We start from the raw sequence: 19,199 nt of genomic DNA on the forward strand, positions 1-19,199 counted from the left end.
ATAGTAGGCAAATGTGGGATGCCGGATATAAACATGTATTTTTTTTTTTTAACTTTTTTTTTTTTTGAGACAGGGTCATGTCATGCCCTGTTATCCAGGCTGGAGTGCAGTTGCATGATAATAGCTCACTGCAGTCTTGAACTCCTGGACTCAAGTGCTCCTCCTGCTTTAGCTTCCCAGGTAGTTAGCACTACGGGCACGTGCCACTATGCCCAGCTAATTAAAAAAAAATTATACGAGGTCAAGAGATCGAGACCATCCTGGTCAACATGGTGAAACCCCGTCTCTACTAAAAATACAAAAAATTAGTTGGGCATGGTGGCGCATGCCTGTAATCCCAGCTACTCAGGAGGCTGAGACAGGAGAATTGCCTGAACCCAGGAGGCGGAGGTTGCGGTGAGCCGAGATCGCACCATTGCACTCCAGCCTGGGTAACAAGAGCGAAACTCCGTCTCAAAAAAAAAAAATTATAGAGATGGGATCTTGCTGTGTTGCCAAGGCTGGTCTTGAACTACTGGCCTCAAACAGTTTTCCCACCTTGGCCTCCCAAAGTGCTGGGATTATAGGTGTGAGCCACTGCTCCTGGCCTTAAACATGTAAATCACCTATTTATTTTCTACATGAAAATCATCTGATTTTGGCTTGATTTTTTTGTTTTTACTTGTCTCCCCTTCTCTTACCCCACTGGGCAGCCCCTGAACCAGAATAGTTTCAGAGAGATTCCCCTTTCTTCATTACTTTCAATTTTGAAAAAAATTCAAACTTAACAGGAACGCTACAAATATATTATACTCAGATTCCCCAGTTGTCACCATTTTAATGGATTTGCTTTTCACTTATACCTATAGACACAATATTATTTTTTCTGAATCATTTGAAGAAAAAATTCAAATATTTCATCATTACCTCTAAACATTGCCAATGTGTGTTACCTAAAAACAAGGGCAATCTCCAGCAAAACCATTTTACATCCATTGAAATCAGGAAATAAACACCATACTACCATTTTACCCACTGACCCCCTTCAACATTCACCTTTTACCGATTACCACAATATCCTTTATAATTACCCTTACCTTTTTTGTCCAGGTCACGACTACATACTGCAATTAATTGTTATGACTGTTGACATTTTTTGAAGCATATATATTCTGTTTTTTTTTTCTTATTGATATACTAATATCTGGTTTTTATTTTTGTTTTTGAAAAAAGCTGCGAGCAAGGTATGGTGGCATGTGGCTATAGTCCCAGCTATTGAGGCAAGAGGATTGCTTGAGCCCAGGAGTTTGAAGCCAGCCTGGGCAACATAGCAAAACCTCATCTCAAAAAAAAAAAAAAAAAAAAAAAAAAAAAAAAGAGAGAGATGGAACCAAATTATCACATATTCCACATATTCTTAAGACTTGTATTTTCACTTGAGTCCTTCTTGAAAAATGTAAGAAGATATAGGTCTACCTTTCATAGTACCCAGTGTGTTAGAAACGTTTAAATGTTTTTGAATAAATAAATGAATGCTTCTTAGTAATTTTATGATAGTACATTGTATATGTGTACTGTGATTATTTAATCTAGCGGTTCTCAAAAGTGTGGTTTAACGACCCATGGGAGTCCCTGAGACCCTTTCAGGGAGTCCACAAGGCCAAAATATTTTTGGTAATACTGGTCAGGTGATATTTGCCTTGTCACTGTGCCTATGTTTATACTGAGGAGTAAGATCAGTGGTGCATAAAGTGCTTTCACCTTGGCCTGAAGCTCCACTAGTAGTCACTGCAGTTTTCACCACCATACATTTGTCATTAAAAAAAAAAAATAGTACTTTCACTTAAGAATATCCTTGAGAGACCGGGCATGGTGGCTCACCCCTCTAATCCCAGCACTTAGGGAGGCCGAGGCGGGCGGATCATGAGGTCAAGAGATCAAGACCATCTTGGCCAACATGGTGAAACCCTGTCTCTACTAAAAATACAAAAACTAGCTGGGCATGGTGGCATGCGCCTGTAGTCCCAATACTGTGGGACTCTGAGGTGGGAGGATCACTTGAGGCCAGGAGTTTGAGACCAGCCTGGGCAACATGGCAAGACTCTGTCTCTACAAAGTATAAATGTGTATTAAACAAAAGACATTTTAAAGAGAATATCTTTGAGGGACCAGACGTACTAGATTATGCTTGTAATCCCAGCACTTTGGGAGGCTGAGGTGGAAGGGGTTGGTTGAGGCTAGGAGTCTGAGACCAGTCTGGGCAACATAGCAAGACCCTGTCTCTACAAAAAAGAAAAAAAAATTTCCTTGAGGGAGTAGTAAAAGTTACTAAGTTCTTTTAGTAAAAGATTTTAAAAAATAATTTGGGTTGTAAGATGGGAAGTATTAATAAAGAACTTGTGTTGTGTACTAAAGCATAATAGCTGTTTCCAAGAAAAACACTTGTATGTTTATTTGAGTCGTGAGTTAAACTAGCCACTTTTTTTCTGGGAACACCTATTTTTTTTTTTTTTTTTTTGAGTTTGGGTCTCTGTTGCCCAAGTTGGAGTGCAGGGGCACAATCATATCTCACTACATCCTTGAACTTGTGGGTTCAAGTGTCCCTTTTGCCTCAGCCTTCCTATCAGCGGGACCACGGGTGTGTTTCACCACATTTGGCTAATTCTTAATTCTTTTTTGTAGAGACTGGGTCTTGCTATGTTGCCTATAGTGCTCATGAACTGGCCTCAAGCAATCCTCTCACCTCCTGCTTTCAAGGTGCTAGAATTACAGGCATAAGCCACTGTGCCCAGTCTGGAACACCATTTTTCTTTTTTCTTTTTTTTGAGACGGAGTTTCGCTCTTGTTACCCAGGCTGGAGTGCAATGGCATGATCTCGGCTCACTGCAACCTCCACCTCCTGGGTTCAGGCAATCCTCCTGCCTCAGCCTCCTGAGTAGCTGGGATTACAGGCACGCGCCGCCATGCCCAGCTAATTTTTTTATTTTTTGTAGAGACCGGGTTTCACCATGTTGACCAGGATGGTCTCGATCTCTTGACCTCATGATCCACCCGCCTCGGCCTCCCAAAGTGCTGGGATTACAAGCGTGAGCCACTGCGCCCGGCCCTTGGAACACCATTTTTATGTGAAATAATGGCAGGGTTGGGAGCCGTGGTGGCTTGGGCCAGTTGTCCTGGCGCTTGAGGAGGTGAGGCTGTGAGTTCAAGGCCAACCTGGGCAACATAAGAACCTCTCATTCATTAAAAAAAAAAAAAAAAAGAAAGAAATAATGACAGGGTTATTCAGATTTGGGTGTTTGGCAGACATTTTCCTGAAAATTAATAAAGCCTGTCACTCTAAAGAAAACAATTGACAGCATTTGTTGGCTTAAATCTGATAAAATTCTAACTTTCAAATGAAAATTAGAATTTTGGAAAACTTATACCCAGCACTGACATTGACAATTTAAACTGAAAAGACTTTTGAAAAGACTTTTGATAAGATTGGTGGTTTGTAAACGTGATTTTAAAAATATTATCAATGTTTGTAGGATCTGGATAACTTGGTGAACTAGTATTTTCCAAATAACCAGTTAATTATATTACAAAATAATACACAAATTAAAAGATCCATTCAAAGTTTAAGAGACAGGGTTGGCACAGTGGCTCACTCCTGTAATCTGAGAACTGTGGGAGGCTGAGGCAGGAGGATGGCTGGAGTCCAGGAGTTCAAGAGTAGTCTGGATAACATAGCAAGACCTTGTCTCTACAAAAAATAAAAGATTAACTGGGTATGGTGGTGCACATCTGTGGTCCCAGCTATTCAAGAGGCTGGGAGGTGGGAAGGTTGCTTAACCTGGGAGTTCAAGGCTACAGTGAGCAGTGGTCACATGACTGTACTCATCATAGGCAACAGAAGCGAGACCCTGTCTCAAAAAAAAAAAAAAAACCCCACAAAATGGAAGATACATAAAAAAAAATCTAACATAACGGAGTACAAAAAGTCTATCAGTATGGTTTCAGATTCTACATTAAAACTAATCTTTAAGAAACAACCACTTTCTGAGTTTTAATGTAGTATCAAAAAATGATATTCATGAAAGGACTAATTACATATTTTTCCCTTTCCAACTATACATGTCCGTAAGCCTGAATTTTTTTCGTATACTTTAAACAAAACAACATATTGCAAGAGAGTGAATGGAGAAGCAAATGTGAGAATCCAGCTGTCTTTGGTTCAGCTAGACATTAAAGAGATTTGCAAAAATATAAAATAATTCTATAGGCCAGGTGCAATGGCTCATGACTGTAATCTCAGCACTTTGGGAGGCTGAGGAGGGCAGATTGCTTGACCCCAGGAGTTTGAGACCAGCTGGGACAATATGGCAAGACCCCCATCTCTACCCAAAAAAAAAAAATTAGCTGGGTGTGGTGGTGGGTGCTTGTAGTAGTCCCAACTACTCAGAAGGGTGAGGTGGGAGGATTGCTTGAGCCTGGAAGATTGAGCTGCAGAGAGCTATGATTGCACCACTGCACTCCAGCTTGAGCAATGGAGCAAGACCCTGTCTCCAAAAAATAAACTAATGCCATTCTTACTGTCTTTTTTTTGCTTTGGAAAATGTAATTTTTTTTTTTTTTGTAAGAATCTGTTAATGTTGCCATGTGGTTTTATTTGTATTATTTATTTATTTTTATATATTTTTTGAGACGGAGTCTCATTCTGTTGCTCAGGCTGGAGTGCAATGGTGCAATCTCACTGCAGCCTCTGCCTCCTGGGTTTCAGCGATTCTCCTGCCTCAGCTTCCTGAGTAGCTGGGATTATGGGCACGTGCCACCATGCCTGGGTACTTTTTGTATTTTTAGTAGAGACAGGGTTTCACTTATTGGCCAGGCTGGTCTCGAACTCCTGACTTCAGGTGATCCATCCACTTCGGCCTCCCAAAGTGCTAGGATTACAGGCTTGAGCCACTGCGCCCAGCCAGTTTTGTTATTTTTTAATGAATAGATAAATATTTTTAAATTGCTTAGTTTTAATTTCTAATAAGGTAAACATTGATAAATATAACCCACAAAAACAAAAAGCTCTTTGGGGCTCTCTAATTTTTAGGAGTCTAAGGCAGTCCTGAGATAAATATATGAGAACTACTGATTTAATCATTCCATTTGGATGGATTTTAAAGTTTTATCCAGTTTTTTTACTATTATAAACATTGCTGCAATGTACTATTGCACTTTTTTTACACATTTATGATTGTTTCAGTAGGATAAATTCCTAGAAGTAGAAATACTGTGTCAAATGACAAGAAAATTTTTATTTTTAGATGTTAGCAAATTGCCTTTTAACATAGTTGCACTAATTTTCCCACAGACAGTGGAGGAAGTTACTCTTTCCCCATGTATGTCATTGCCAATCTCATAGATTAAAACAATTACGTTTTTAATATTTTGTACTTTTTGAAAATTAGTAAAATTAAGTATCTTTTCATGGCCAGTAGTTATTTGTCTTTCTTATTTTGTAAATTGCCTTTTTAAGTATTTTGTATTTTTTCATATGTTGATTATCTTTTTCTTAACTAATTTAGAAGAGCTCTTAGGAAAAAATAGTTTCTGTTGGTATAGTGCTGAAAATATTTTTCTTAGTTTTTTTGTTTTCTTTTCAGTTTCTTATTTAATGGATTTAAAATGTCAAAGGGAGATTTTCCTTATTCATGTGCTGCATTTATTTATCTTTCCCATCATGGCTTTTGGGCCTCACTACTCCAAATTATAAAAACATGTATCTTTATTTTCTTTTCCTGATTGGTGATTTTTAACCAGTTTGATGTCTTGTTCTGTCAGACTCAAGTGATCCTCAGACTCAGCCTCCTGAGTAGCTGGGACTATAGGTGTGTGCTACCTACTACTCGTGGCTTTTTTTTTTTTTTTTTTTTTTTTTCTGAGACAGGGTCTCACTTTGTCACCCAGGCTGGAGTGCAGTGGCCTGCAGCCTTGACCTCCCAGGCTCAAGTGATCCTCCCACTTTAGCCACCTGAGTAGCTGGGACTACAGATGCATGACACCATGCCAGGCCTTTTTTTTTTTTTCTTGTTGTGGAGATGAAGTCTTACTGTATTGACCAGGCTAATCTCAAACTCAGGTGATCTTCCTGCCTTGCAAAATGCTAGGATTGTAAGTGTGAGCCACTGTGCCCAGCCTCCCAGCTAATTTTTAAATTATTCATAGAGACAGAGTCAACCTGTGTTGCCCAGGCTGGTCTTGAACTCCTGACCTCAAGGAGTCCTCCCACCTTGGCCTCACAAAGTGCTAGGATTATATAATAGGTAAGAGCTACTGTGCCTGGCCAACCAGTTTGATTTAAATCAAACCCATCCTAGATGATGTGTGACAGCTCAATTTTAATACTAATCTAAATAGGACCTATAATCGCATGTAATAGAAATTTGATTAATTTCAGAAGAAAATCAGTTTAAAGATGATGGCCACTGTTTTAACCCTAATATTAACATTTCCTTTTGTCTATTATTTTTCTTTAGCTGAGGAAACGTGTGAAGCTTGAAGGGAAAGAACTTGAGGAATACTTGGAAAAAGAGAAACTAAAGAAAGAAGCTGCTAAAAAGCTTGAGCAGTCAAAAGAGTGAGTCATTTTCAGACGATTATAAGTCTATGGATGCAATTTGAGAATAATGTGTCTTTGACTTAAATGTTTCATGAAAATATTTTTTAAATCTTCATAAGACTTAATTTTGTTACAGGCATCTTTCAAATGGCTGGAATACCAGATCCTGTCAGTGCTAATATTTTTATACATTTATTTGTTATGCTTTATAAAATGTCAGTCCAATAATATTGAATGTTATTTCGGTCATGTGTCACTTAACGATGGGGATATGTTCTGAGAAAAGTGTCGTTAGGGGATTTAGTCATTGTGTGAACATTAGGATGTGTGTTTACACAAACCTTGATGGTATAGCCTACTATGTATCCAGGGTATATGATATGGCCCATTGTTCCTAGGCTACAAACCTGTACAGCATGTTACTGTACTGAATACTGTAGGCCATTGTAACACAGTGTTAAGTATTTGTGTATCTAAATGTATCTAAGCATAGAAAAGGTACAGTAATCTTATAGACCACTGTTGTATGTGTGGCCCATTGTTGTTGACTGACGTAACTGTATATTATTTGAGTTAATATTTAATTTTAGTATTGATTCAGTAATAAATTTATACATATTAACTTAAAATACCTTTGAAACTTTATGACCTTGATCTATCCTAAAATCCTCCTAGGGCAGATATAGATTCCAGTGATGAGAGTGACATTGAGGAAGATATTGACCAGCCATCAGCTCATAAGACGAAGCATGACTTGATGATGAAAGGTGAAGGCAGTCGTAAAGGAAGTTTTTTCAAACAGGCAAAAAAGTCTTATCCTATGTTTCCTGCCCCAGAAGAAAGAATTAAATGGGATGAATATGGAGAGATTATCAAGTATGTGAGCAAAACAAACTTTTCTCTTACAAATTGGAGTTATTAACGGTGTTATTTCCCTTCAGTGGATTTGATCTTTCTAGTCATGTGTACTTGGTTAATTTCTGAGTACTTCAGCCTGAAGACACAGAAGACTTGTAGTTTTAAACATGAAAATAGAGATGCTGAGGAACATCTAGAGAATATTAAGAGAAAACTGGCAGTGTTATTACTTAGTTGTGCTAAAAGTTTAAAAACATGATCAAGACTTTTTTTCCCCACTTAAAAAGAGAGGAAGATGTAGGATAGGAAGAACTTTGGCACTGTTTAAGTGGTGGCTCACACCTGTGATCCTAACACTTTGGAAGGCCAAGATGGGAGGATCACTTGAGCTTAGGAGTTGGCAATATAGTGAGACCCCCATCTCTATCTTCAAAAAAGTAAAAGAACTTTGGGTGGCTGGTGATCACATTACCAATGGCTTATGTCTTAAATATTATACAGGTTTTTTGAGATTAAGAGAAATATGAGATAGCATGAGTGGAACCATGGAAAATCTACAAAATCTATACTTAGCATTAGAAAAACAACTGAAATCACATGTTGTCATTGCAAATTTGAAAACTCTACCATCCTGGGTAAAAAAAAGTCTTTCAGGAATCTTATTTCCCTGGTAAATGTAAATTGTATAATGCAGTGTCTTTCACTATCTGATTCCTCCCTACTTTTCCATCATGTTTCTGTGTGTTTCAGTGTGTGTTTCCTCTCTGGTGGTATCAGCCTTCTCTGTTTCCTTCTGCTTGGTTTCTTTTTTTCCTTGTGCTTGGTTTTTTTATGTCATGTCTTTGCACATGTTTTTTCTTCAGCCCTGTTTCACCTTCCATCCCAGATTTCCAGGTGCTGAATTTGGCCTCAGAAACTACTAGAAACTTTTCCTGTCTTCCAACACAATCAGGTCCCTCTCTTGTATTTTGTTTGTATGCCTATAATGCCCTCTTGAGCATATAGTGGATTTAGGTCATTATTGGGTTTAATTAGGAAATTTCCAGCCAAGCGTGGTGGCTCACACCTGTAAACCATTGCTTTGGGATGCTGAGATGGGAGTATCACTTGAGCCCAGGAGTTTGAGGCTGCAGTGACCTATGATTGTGCCACTGTACTGTAGAGCCTGGGTGACAGAGTGAGACCCTGTCTCTTAAAAACAAAAAAAAAAGAAAAATCCACTGTCTATTTGGCCCTTAAACGATAGGGAGGAAACATAACAACATTGATTGGGCTTGCTTACCATTTCACTTAACAAGTGGCCAGTCTGTTTAACATATGGACAGTAATCTTTAGCTTCAATTCCCTTAGCTAAAAAAATGGGGATGAGAATTAAATGAGGTCATGTTTATATGGTACTTAGCCTAGAACCTGGCTCATGGTAAATGTGCTTTAAGTGGTTGCCACTGCTCTTGTTATTATGTGGATTACACATGGAGATACTGGACTCCAATCTGGGTCTTGGGAAATAGAGGCTGGAATTTTCAGAGAGGAATGTGTGAGTGGATTTGTGGGTGGGACAAAGACAATTACAAGAGGCTAAAGGATGTTAAAGTGTGGTTATATTAAAAAGTAGAACACTCTCATTGGAAGTAAAAATGGGAAGATAGATGTGTTAATAGTACATTGAAATCAAGATGAAGGCTTATGTGGAAGCTAATGATTTTGTCTTGGTTTTCTTGATAATGTGGAAATGGAGAGGTATCCACTTTCTTTGGATAGAGAGGAAATAATGGGGCCTTAAGGACCTAAGAGGAGTTCTAAGATTTACAAGTATTGGGAATTGGCAAAGGAAACCACAGAAATCAAGAAAATTAATTGAAAAGTATACAGGGCTGGTTGCAGTGGCTTGTGCCTGTAGTCCCAGCTATTTGGGAGGCCAAGGTAGGAGGATTGCTTGATACCAGGACTTCGAGACTACAAACCCGGGTAACATTGTGAGACCCTGCCTCTTTTAAAAAAAAAAGCAGGACCAGATTGCAACAGTACTTGGGATAGCCACTAAGAGCATCTAATGACCTGCCCATTGTGTGGGCTAGTGCCTTTCACTAGCCCACACAATGTGTTTTAAAGAACACTTGTACATGGTTATGAAAAAGTAATACATACAGTCATCTGGTAATTGATATTATGAAATAGCATCGGCTTTGGATCAAATGTATATTTAAATCTTGAGATATGTGAGGACTCCAAAAATTATGCCACCTACTAGTTAGTTATATATGTTATGTAGTATTAGCTTGGTTTTTACTACTTCTAATTAGAGACATGTTTTTTAGACCAGAGGATTTCTTGGTGCCAGAGCTTCAAGCTACTGAAGAAGAAAAAAGCAAATTAGAATCTGGTTTGACAAATGGAGATGAACCCATGGATCAGGATTTATCTGATGTTCCTACTAAATGTATTTCTACAACAGAGTCTATTGAAATAAAGTAAGTGGTTTTGTGACATTTTGAAAATAGATTATAAGATAAAATTTCAAGCAATTGAATTATGTAATTTACGTTATTTCAAGCAAAATTTCTGAATATTCTTTAGTAAGTTTGTGCTTTTAAAATTTCATTTCTTTTTGTATGAAGAGACTTGTGAAGTATGGTGGCATGGTATTTTTTCTTCATTAATGGTATGTGAATGCCAGAGGAATTGAATTGGTGATGCTGGGGATGGGGTGCTTAAATTCTACCATTAAGTTGTACATTTATATGAGGAAATATTATTTCTGGCCTGTTTAGTCTGTAAGCAGGTGAAAGGGAATAGTGTATGTAACTCACAATTTAATTTTTCTGAGTAATTGCTTGTCTCATAAAATATACTCCTTGACTTAAACATCTCTAGTACCCAGATGTCTAGAAAATACTGTTGTGATCTGAAGTAGTTAAGAAACCTTTTTTCCCCCCTTCTACTTAGTTAAATATTACCAGCAAATGATCATTTTGGAATCTTTTTTAAATCATCAGAGAACAAAGTGTTTTATTTGTCCAGTAATATCATTTAGTATATATTTTTGAGTGTGGATAAGGTCTAAATAATACAGATAGGTCCGGGAGAGGTGGCTCACACCTATAATCCCAGCACTTTGTTAGGCCAAGGTAGGTGGATCACTTGAGATCAGGAGTTTGAGACCAGCCTGGTCAACATGGTGAAACTCCGTTTCTGCTAAAAATTCAAAATGATCCCAGCATGGTGGAGCACGCCCATAATCCCAGTTACTTGGGAGGCCAAGGCAGGAGAATTGCTTGAACCCAGCAGGTAGAAGTTGCAGTGAGCCAAGATCATGCCACTGCACTCTAGTCTGGACAAAAGAGTGAGACTCCATCTTAGAAAAAATAAATAAAAATAATAATACAGATAATATAATGTGTATTTCTCAAATCCTAGTTTTATATATTGTATACATGGTAAAAGCCATCTTTTTTAGAATTATGAGAAAGGTAATACTGAATAATCATATTTAATTACAGAGCCCGTGTTACCTACATAGACTATGAAGGACGCTCTGATGGGGATTCCATTAAAAAAATCATAAATCAGATGAAGCCACGACAGTTGATCATCGTCCATGGCCCACCAGAGGCCAGTCAAGATCTGGCAGAGTGCTGCCGTGCCTTTGGTGGGAAAGATATTAAAGTGTACATGCCAAAGCTACATGAAACAGTTGATGCCACTAGTGAAACTCACATCTACCAGGTAAACATGCCAGGAGTTGCCACTGAGTAGAAATAAGTACTTTTTGTTGCAGGTTATGACAGATACATTAGAAATACAGAGATGTGTGAGACAGACATGGATGGTCTCCTGCCCTCAGACTTGATAGGGTAAGGGGCTTAGAACAAGGAAATACCATTTATCACGTTGTTGTGCCGCTGAGATAGGAAGTATAGGATACTATAAGAGTACCAAGAGGGGAAACCACCCACATTTAGAGGTTTAGAAAGGGTTTCCTGCAGAAAGTGATAACTAATTCTATGTGATGTTTTGATGGGTTGCCAGAACAGATAGAGTAAGAAAGGCAGGGAAGAATATTCTAGGCAGAAGGAACCATATTTGCAAAAGTACAAAGGTGAGGAAAATAAAAGAATTCAAAAGTTTTAGAAAAATTCCCAGATATCAGGGTTCTACTCCTAATTGGAACAAATGGAGATGGATACCAAATACAGGACTAGCACAGTACAGAAATGAACTCTGTCTGATAATGGGTAGCTGGTGTCAGTTTAAGGCCGGAGTAATGTCTATATCTGGAAGAAATGGGTGCGAACATACCAGACAGGAAATTTATTCTGGGCAGAGTAAGAGGAAGCAACATTCCAAGAATATGGAGATGTGAAACAGTATGGTATATTCAGGAAAGGACAAGCAGTTCAGTAACTCCTGAGGTATGCCAAGTACTAGAGGATGGGACCGATCAGTGGGTCTCAACCTTGACTGCACGTGAGAATCATCTGGAGAGCTTTGTGAGAGTCAGAGAGTCAGAGGAACTCAGTGCTCTGGTCTTAATCTTACCAGTTATGTTAGAGGTCCTGATTTAGATGTTTTAATTGCCCTGTGATTTCATTGTGTAGTCAGGGTTAAGTATCTCTCTTTTGGAAAGTAGACTGGGGCCCAGTGATCTACAGGTAATGAGGTCATTGCAGGTCATTGTGAGGCTCAGATGAGTGAAAGATTTTCCAATTTTAGTATGTTACCAGAGTTAGAATGTGATAATAGGTTTTATTTAATTTGTTAATCTGTATTCTGTGGGTTTTATTTCTCTCCCCCTCCTTTGCATATCTAGGTGAGATTAAAAGACTCACTTGTCAGCTCTCTTCAGTTTTGTAAGGCAAAAGATGCTGAATTGGCTTGGATAGATGGTGTCTTAGATATGAGAGTTTCCAAAGTGGACACAGGGGTTATTTTAGAAGAAGGAGAACTAAAGGATGATGGAGAAGACTCAGAAATGCAAGTGGATGCTCCCTCAGATGCCAGCGTTATAGCGCAACAAAAGGCCATGAAAAGTCTGTTCGGAGATGATGAAAAAGAAACAGGTGAAGAAAGTGAGATCATTCCTACTTTGGAACCCTTGCCACCTCATGAGGTAAAAAAAGCATGTGCTTTTTTGATTTCTTCCTGAATTTGTCATCCTTCAAGTTTTCATATCTTTTGGGTTTTTTCCCCTACTCCAAAACTAAGTGCGTCTATATATTTTTAACCATTTAAAATACATGTCAGCTGGGAGCAGTGATTCACGCCTTTAATCCCAGTACTTTGGGGAGGCTGAGGTGGGAGAATTGCTTGAGGCCAGGAGCTCTAGATCAGCCTGATTAACACAGTGACACCCTGTCTCTACGAAATATGGCAGAAACCTAGCCGGGCATGATAGAGTGCGCCTTAGTCTCAGCTAAGTAGGCTGAGGCAGGAGGATTGCTTGATGTCAGGAGTGAGGACGACAGTGAGCCATGATTGTGCCACTGCATCCAGCCTGTATGATAGAGCAAGACCCTGTCTTGAAAATAAAATATGTCTCACATGTAGACTGATTTTGGAGTTTTAAAAAGAACTCACGACATGTTTCTGTGTATATGTCTTTGTGTATATGTCAATTCTATATAGCTAAGGAATGAAATATCTTTAGCAAGTCTTTTAAGGTACATAATTGTTTCATGATTTGTTTTTTTGGTATAGATTTTTAAATATTAAGTTTGATGATTGTGAGGATCACCTGCCTGCTTCCAATCAGGAGATTTATAGTTTTCTTTTCTTTTCTTTTTTTTTGAGACAGGGTTTCACTCTTGTTGCCCAGGCTGGAGTGCAGTGGCACGATCTTGGCTCACCGCAACCTCTGCCTCCCAGGTTCAAGCAATTCTCCTGCCTCAGCCTCCTGAGTAACTGGGATTATAGGCATGCGCCACCATACCTGGCTAATTTTTGTATTTTTAGTAGAGACAGGGTTTCACCATGTTGGTCAGACTGGTCTCAAACTTCTGACCTTGTGATCTACCCGCCTTGGCCTCCCAAAGTGCTGGGATTACAGGCATGAGCCACCCCTCCCGACCTGAGATTTATAATTTTCTAAGAAAGTTATACTATTTGGTTTGTTTGTTTTTTTGAGAAGGAGCCTCGCTCTGTTGCCCAGGCTGGAGTGCAGTGGCGCAATCTTGGCTCACTGCAACCTCTACCTCCAGGTTCAAGTGATTCTCTTGCCTCAGCCTCCAGAGTAGCTGGGATCACAGGCACCTGCCACCATCCCTGGCTAGTTTTTGTATTTTTAGTAGATGGAGTTTCACCATGTTAGTCAGGCTGGTCTTGAACTCAGGTGATCCACCTACCTTAGCCTCCCAAAGTGCTGGGATTACAGGCATGAGTCACTGCATCCAGCCAAAAGTCATACTGTTGCACTCCATTTTTTAATGTTGTTCATTCAGTTGAAAGAACTTTTGGTTTTGATATAGTTAGAAATCTTTAATTAAGTTTAGATATAATTTAGTCTAGCATTTACATAATATTGATAGATACCTAGTTAATTAGCAAAGGCTCTAGATATTTAAACTTGGGAAAATATTAAAGCTATGAATCCTACATGCATGTCAGTTTATGTCTTTAGCCCTACTATGAAATTCAGAACAGAGAAACAGTCTCTGTTGCTAGATTCCTTTCTAGTATAACGCTCAAAATTGGGAGGAGGAATTAGAATATTCTTTTCTTCTGTGCTAAAGTTAGTGCTCTTCAAAGTATTATCAAAGCAGAAAGCAGCAGCATTAGGCAATAACCACTTTCCTTGCTGACTGTAGAACCTGTGGCATCCATTGCGTTTGCTCTGAGGGAGGAGTGACAGGGAAAATGGGATTAGGGAGGAACTGGCCTTTGAAGTAAGCCAACAACTGGAATCTAGAAAATGAATTTTTGATTCAGTCCTGCCCATGGCACTCTAGTTGACACCCTTAGGCAAGTGGGTGAGTGAAGCATAACATTACGCAATGTCTCTGTAATGATGAGGTATGACTAATAAAACTGATTGTGAAACAGAAAATGTGAAGGGCTTTGTAATGTTAAATAATGGGGTAAAATTTGGAATAACAAGTTGGAATGTGGTTTATAGTCTTGAAATGATCTGTCAGAGGACTTCAGGGAATAATAGAAAATCTCTTAGAGATTATGTAATATTTTACTTTATTCAGTAAGTTGTGTGTCTGGTGTTTTACTTGAAGTTATTCTTTCCCCTTTGTCCTTATCTAAGGTTCCTGGACATCAGTCAGTTTTTATGAATGAACCAAGACTGTCAGACTTCAAACAAGTTCTTTTACGGGAGGGAATTCAAGCTGAATTTGTAGGCGGTGTACTTGTTTGCAACAATCAAGTAGCAGTCCGTAGAGTAAGTGTGTTTCAATAAGGGCTGAATTGAACACATACCTCTGATGTTTTGTCATTTTGAAATTCTGTAATTCTTGATTGGTATTTTCACAAAACTGAAGATCAGTAATTTATATTCATGATGATGACCTCAAAGGTTTACAAAAGTCTTATTGACTTGAAGGCTCATGAAAGACTCTTGAAGAAATGATACATAATTTCAGTGTAAATTTTAATTATTTGAATCCTCTGACATTTATGTGTCTATGTAAAATTCATGACTTCAATATTATATCCATATGCTGTGAATCAGAGAAACCCATGTCCTGACCAATCATAAAGTAATCTATTTCATATTATTTCAGTTACTGTGTCTGCATATTAATGAATAGAAAATGTACTAAAGAAGTTTTTTTGTTTGCTTTCTAGACGGAAACTGGACGCATTGGATTAGAAGGCTGCCTTTGTCAAGACTTTTATAGGATAAGAGACCTTTTATATGAACAATATGCCATTGTGTAAAGGACATGATGTCAAGAAGTATCTGCTTGACCTTTCTAAGGAAAAAGGATTCTTATCTTACTCTGAGCTTTTGATGTTTTGTTTTGTAACATACGAAAAGAATCTGCCAGAAAAACTTACATGTATTAGATTTTTAAAAATGTAAATAGAGAACATTTTGCAAATGCTCACATGAGCATTCTATCTTTTGGCTTCCAAAGTGGTAGAGTTCTAACAGGTATAGAGGCCCAAGAGTTGACGGTGATTGGTTTTCTTTGCATACTCCTTGTTCTGGAAGGGCTTTTTACTTGAATAAAACAATGCAACTTAGCAAACCAATTCATGGCCTTAGAGAAACATTTTTGCATGGGTTCTTACAAACTGTTATATTTTCTGGAAAGATAAGTGAGAATTATTTAGAAAAGACATGCTCCAAAAAAGAAAACTGTTAAAGCAATTTTTTGAAGCTTAATATGTGTTATGACTCCTTCCAATTTGAGTATGCAATTGTTTTCACAGCCAGGATATCTGTTTTCCACTCGTATTTCCCAGTGATTCACTCGAGGGTAAGGTAGTACACATTTCATTTAGAAATCAATTTTTATTTCTCCTATGTCTTGTTTTATCAAGATTTTGTTGCATTTTAATTTAAAGTATAACACCATCATTTCAATATACATAATTTAAAAGAACTCCTTGGTGCAGTATCGTCTTAAGAGTTCTGCATACATTTTAGAAACATCTTAACCATCAGTTAGGTTCTGTATTAAACTGTTTAGTGCTCTGTTTTTGTTTTTGTGGTAGAGCCTAGCTCTGTTGCGCAGGCTGTAGTGCAGTGGCACTATCTCGGCTCACTGCAACCTTTGCCTCCTGGGTTCAAGCAGTTCTCCTGCCTCAGCCTCCTGAGTAGCTGGGATTGCAGGAACCTGCCACCACGTCCAGGTAATTTTTGTATTTTTGGTAGAGATGAGGTTTCACTGTCTTGGCCAGACTGGTCTTGAACTCCTGACCTTGTGATCTCTCTGTCTCAGCCTCGCAGAGTGCTAGCTAGGATTACAAGCATAAGCCGCCGTGCCCGGCCAAGTGCTTTGTTATTAAGAAAACAAATGTTGAACCTCACACTTTTATGAGGTGATGGTATAATTTAATTAAAAGGTGTAAATGTTTTTGTCTCTTAGGCTTGCTCTCTCCTAAGGTCACCAAAGCAGTGGTTGGATTTTATATACATTGCTACTAAAATAATACTGAAGTTGGAAAAGGTTTTCCTTTTTGTGTTCATGTCTTTCTTGTGATTAACCACTCTGATATAGTATAAACCACTGTGTTCAAGAGTAAAAACAATATATGCAATTTTCATTGAATTTAAGCAGTGAAAGCCATGTTGCCCTATTATAATCCACTGATGCTTTTTTAGAAAGTAGCTTAATCATGGCAGACCTTGATGTTTATTTCTCAAATGGTTAAGCCCTCCTCTTTACCCTTAGTTTTTTTTTTTGTTTTTTTTTTTGAGACAGAGTCACTCAGGCTGGAGTGTAGTGGTGAGATTTTGGCTCACTGTAACCTCTGCCTCCAAGGTTCAAGTGATTATCCCACCTCAACCTCCCAACTAGCTGGGACTACAGGTGTGTACCACTACACCTGGCTAATTTTTGTATTTTTAGTAGAGACAGGGTTTCACCATGTTGGCCAGGCTGTTCTCGAACTTCTGACCTCAAGCAATCCACCCACCTATGCCTTCCAAAGTGCTGGGATTACAGGCATGAGCCACAATGCCTGGCCTACTCTTGGATTTTTGGGAGACTCAATCTTCTTATTTAACTATATATAGAACAAGCCAGTAATATCAGACTTGAATTACAATGTCATTCTGTTTCAAATGCTTCCAAAGCTTCTATTATAGATTATAGTGTGAATGCAAAGTTTACAGACTTTTGATATGGAAAACCAGATACACAAAACAATGTTATAAAAGGCAAATATAAAGAGTATATATATATTTTTTAGTGCTTTGAAAATATTTCACTTAAATTCTTATTACTATATAGATTAAGCCCTATAGTGCTGTTTCTATTCCAAGGGAAAGGAAATCTGAATTTGTTTTATGGTTTAAAGTATCTGGTTTACATATTATATTGTAATACTGATATGGTTTGGTTGTGTTCCCACCAAATTGAATTGTGTTAATAGTTTCCATAATCCCCACATGTTGTGGGAGGGACCCAGTGGGCAGTAATTTAATCACGGTGGCGGTTACCGTCATGCTGTTCTTGTGATGGTGAGTCCTCATGAGATCTTATGGTTTTACAAGGGTATTTCCCCCCTTTGCTTGGCACTTCTTCCTGCTGCCATTTGAAGAAGGACATGCTTGCTTCCCATTCCATCATGATTGTAAGTTTCATGAGGCCTCCCCAGCCCTGTGGAACTGTGAGTCAATTAAACCTCTTTCCTTTATAAATTACCCACTCTTGGGCAGTTCTTTATAGCAGCATGAGAACATACTTATATGAATACCAATATTGAAAAATTGTTTCTTGCCTTTTTTGTTGTCCTAGGAAGAAGAATTAAATTTTAAAGTACTACTTTAAGATGGCTGTGCTAAATAATCATTTCAAGAGCAATGAGTTTTACCTGTTTCTAGATGACAACATTACTAAAATTTCTCAAACGAAAATTTGTTTTGGCTTCAGTTACTTCAGAAAAATATAAATTTTAAAAATGACTGAGGCTGGGCATGGTGGTTCATGTCTGTAATCCTAGCACTTTGGGAGGCTGAAGCGGGTGAATCATCTGAGGTCGGGTGTTTGAGACCAGCCTGGGCAACCCAGTGAAACCCCATCTCTACTAAAAATAGAAAAATTAGCTGGGTGTGGTGGTGGGTGCCTGTGGTCCCAGCTACTCGGGAGGCTGAGGCAAGAGAACCACCTCAACCTGGGAGGCAGAGGTTACAGTGAGCCAAGATTGCACTATTGCACTCCAGCCTGGGCGACAGAGTGAGACTCGTCTCAAAAAAAAAAAAAAAATGACTGAGATAAATCATGAACTCAGAGGAATTTTCAGATCTTTATTATTTAGAAGCAAGAATAGGTATAACATTTGGGCTATCAACTGATAACTGCAAATAATTTGGCTAAAAATAAATTTGATTATAGTATTTGTTGCAGTAGGATTATAAATGTCAAATATCATTGCAAACATTTCTGTATTTTTTGAAATCTCTTAGGTGGCCTGAAAGAGAAGTGAGGAAATCAGTTTTTTAAGGTGAGCCATTTGCCTTTTTAAAAAAATTGAGATACAATTTACATACCATAAAATTCACTCTTTTAAAGTGTGCAATTCAATGGTTTTAGTATATTTACAAAGTTGTGCAACTATTAACCACTATATAATCCCATAACATTTTCATCATTCCAAAAAGAAACACCATGCCCACTAGCGGTCACTCCTCATGTCCCCTTCCTATCACCCCTGGTGACCATTAATCTACTTTCTGTCTCCTTGAATTTGCATTTTCTGGACATTTCATACAAATTGAATAATACAATATATGGTCTTTTATGTTTGACTTCTTTCACTTAGCATAATGTTTTCAGAGTGTATCAATGTTGTAGCATGTATCAGTATCCTTTTTGTGACTGAATATTATTCCATTCCATTGAATGGATATATTATATTTTATTTATCCATTCACCCATTGATGTACATTTGAGTTGATTCCAAATTCTGGCTATTATGAAGAATGCTGCTCTGACCATTCATGTTCAAGTTTTTTTTTGTACAAACGTGTGTTCAATTTTCTTGGGTATATATCTAAGAATAGAATTGCTGGATCATGTGGTAATTCTTAACCTTTTGAGGAGCTGCCAGGCTCTTCCAAAATGGCCACACCATTTTCCATTTCCACCAG

The 19,199-nt window shown here is 38.2% G+C and overlaps 1 protein-coding gene across 8 annotated transcripts in view; it reads left to right on the forward strand.

Moving 5' to 3' along the window:
- The window catches only part of CPSF2 (cleavage and polyadenylation specific factor 2), a 42,200-nt gene extending 24,320 nt beyond the window's left edge, over window positions 1-17,880 (forward strand). For all 8 annotated transcript variants that reach the window (XM_035261303.3, XM_078335639.1, XM_078335637.1 and 5 more), the window contains 7 exons: window positions 6,492-6,592; window positions 7,250-7,450; window positions 9,751-9,903; window positions 10,933-11,158; window positions 12,243-12,542; window positions 14,682-14,816; window positions 15,224-17,880. In XM_035261303.3, the coding sequence (XP_035117194.1) occupies window positions 6,492-6,592; window positions 7,250-7,450; window positions 9,751-9,903; window positions 10,933-11,158; window positions 12,243-12,542; window positions 14,682-14,816; window positions 15,224-15,316 (1,209 nt within the window). In that variant the 3' untranslated portion in view covers window positions 15,317-17,880. The remainder of the gene's footprint in view (window positions 1-6,491; window positions 6,593-7,249; window positions 7,451-9,750; window positions 9,904-10,932; window positions 11,159-12,242; window positions 12,543-14,681; window positions 14,817-15,223) is intronic.
- The last annotated feature ends 1,319 nt before the right edge of the window (window positions 17,881-19,199 follow it).

This window comes from Callithrix jacchus, chromosome 8, assembly GCF_049354715.1.
Source record: "Callithrix jacchus isolate 240 chromosome 8, calJac240_pri, whole genome shotgun sequence".
Taxonomy (NCBI): Eukaryota; Metazoa; Chordata; class Mammalia; order Primates; family Cebidae; genus Callithrix; species Callithrix jacchus.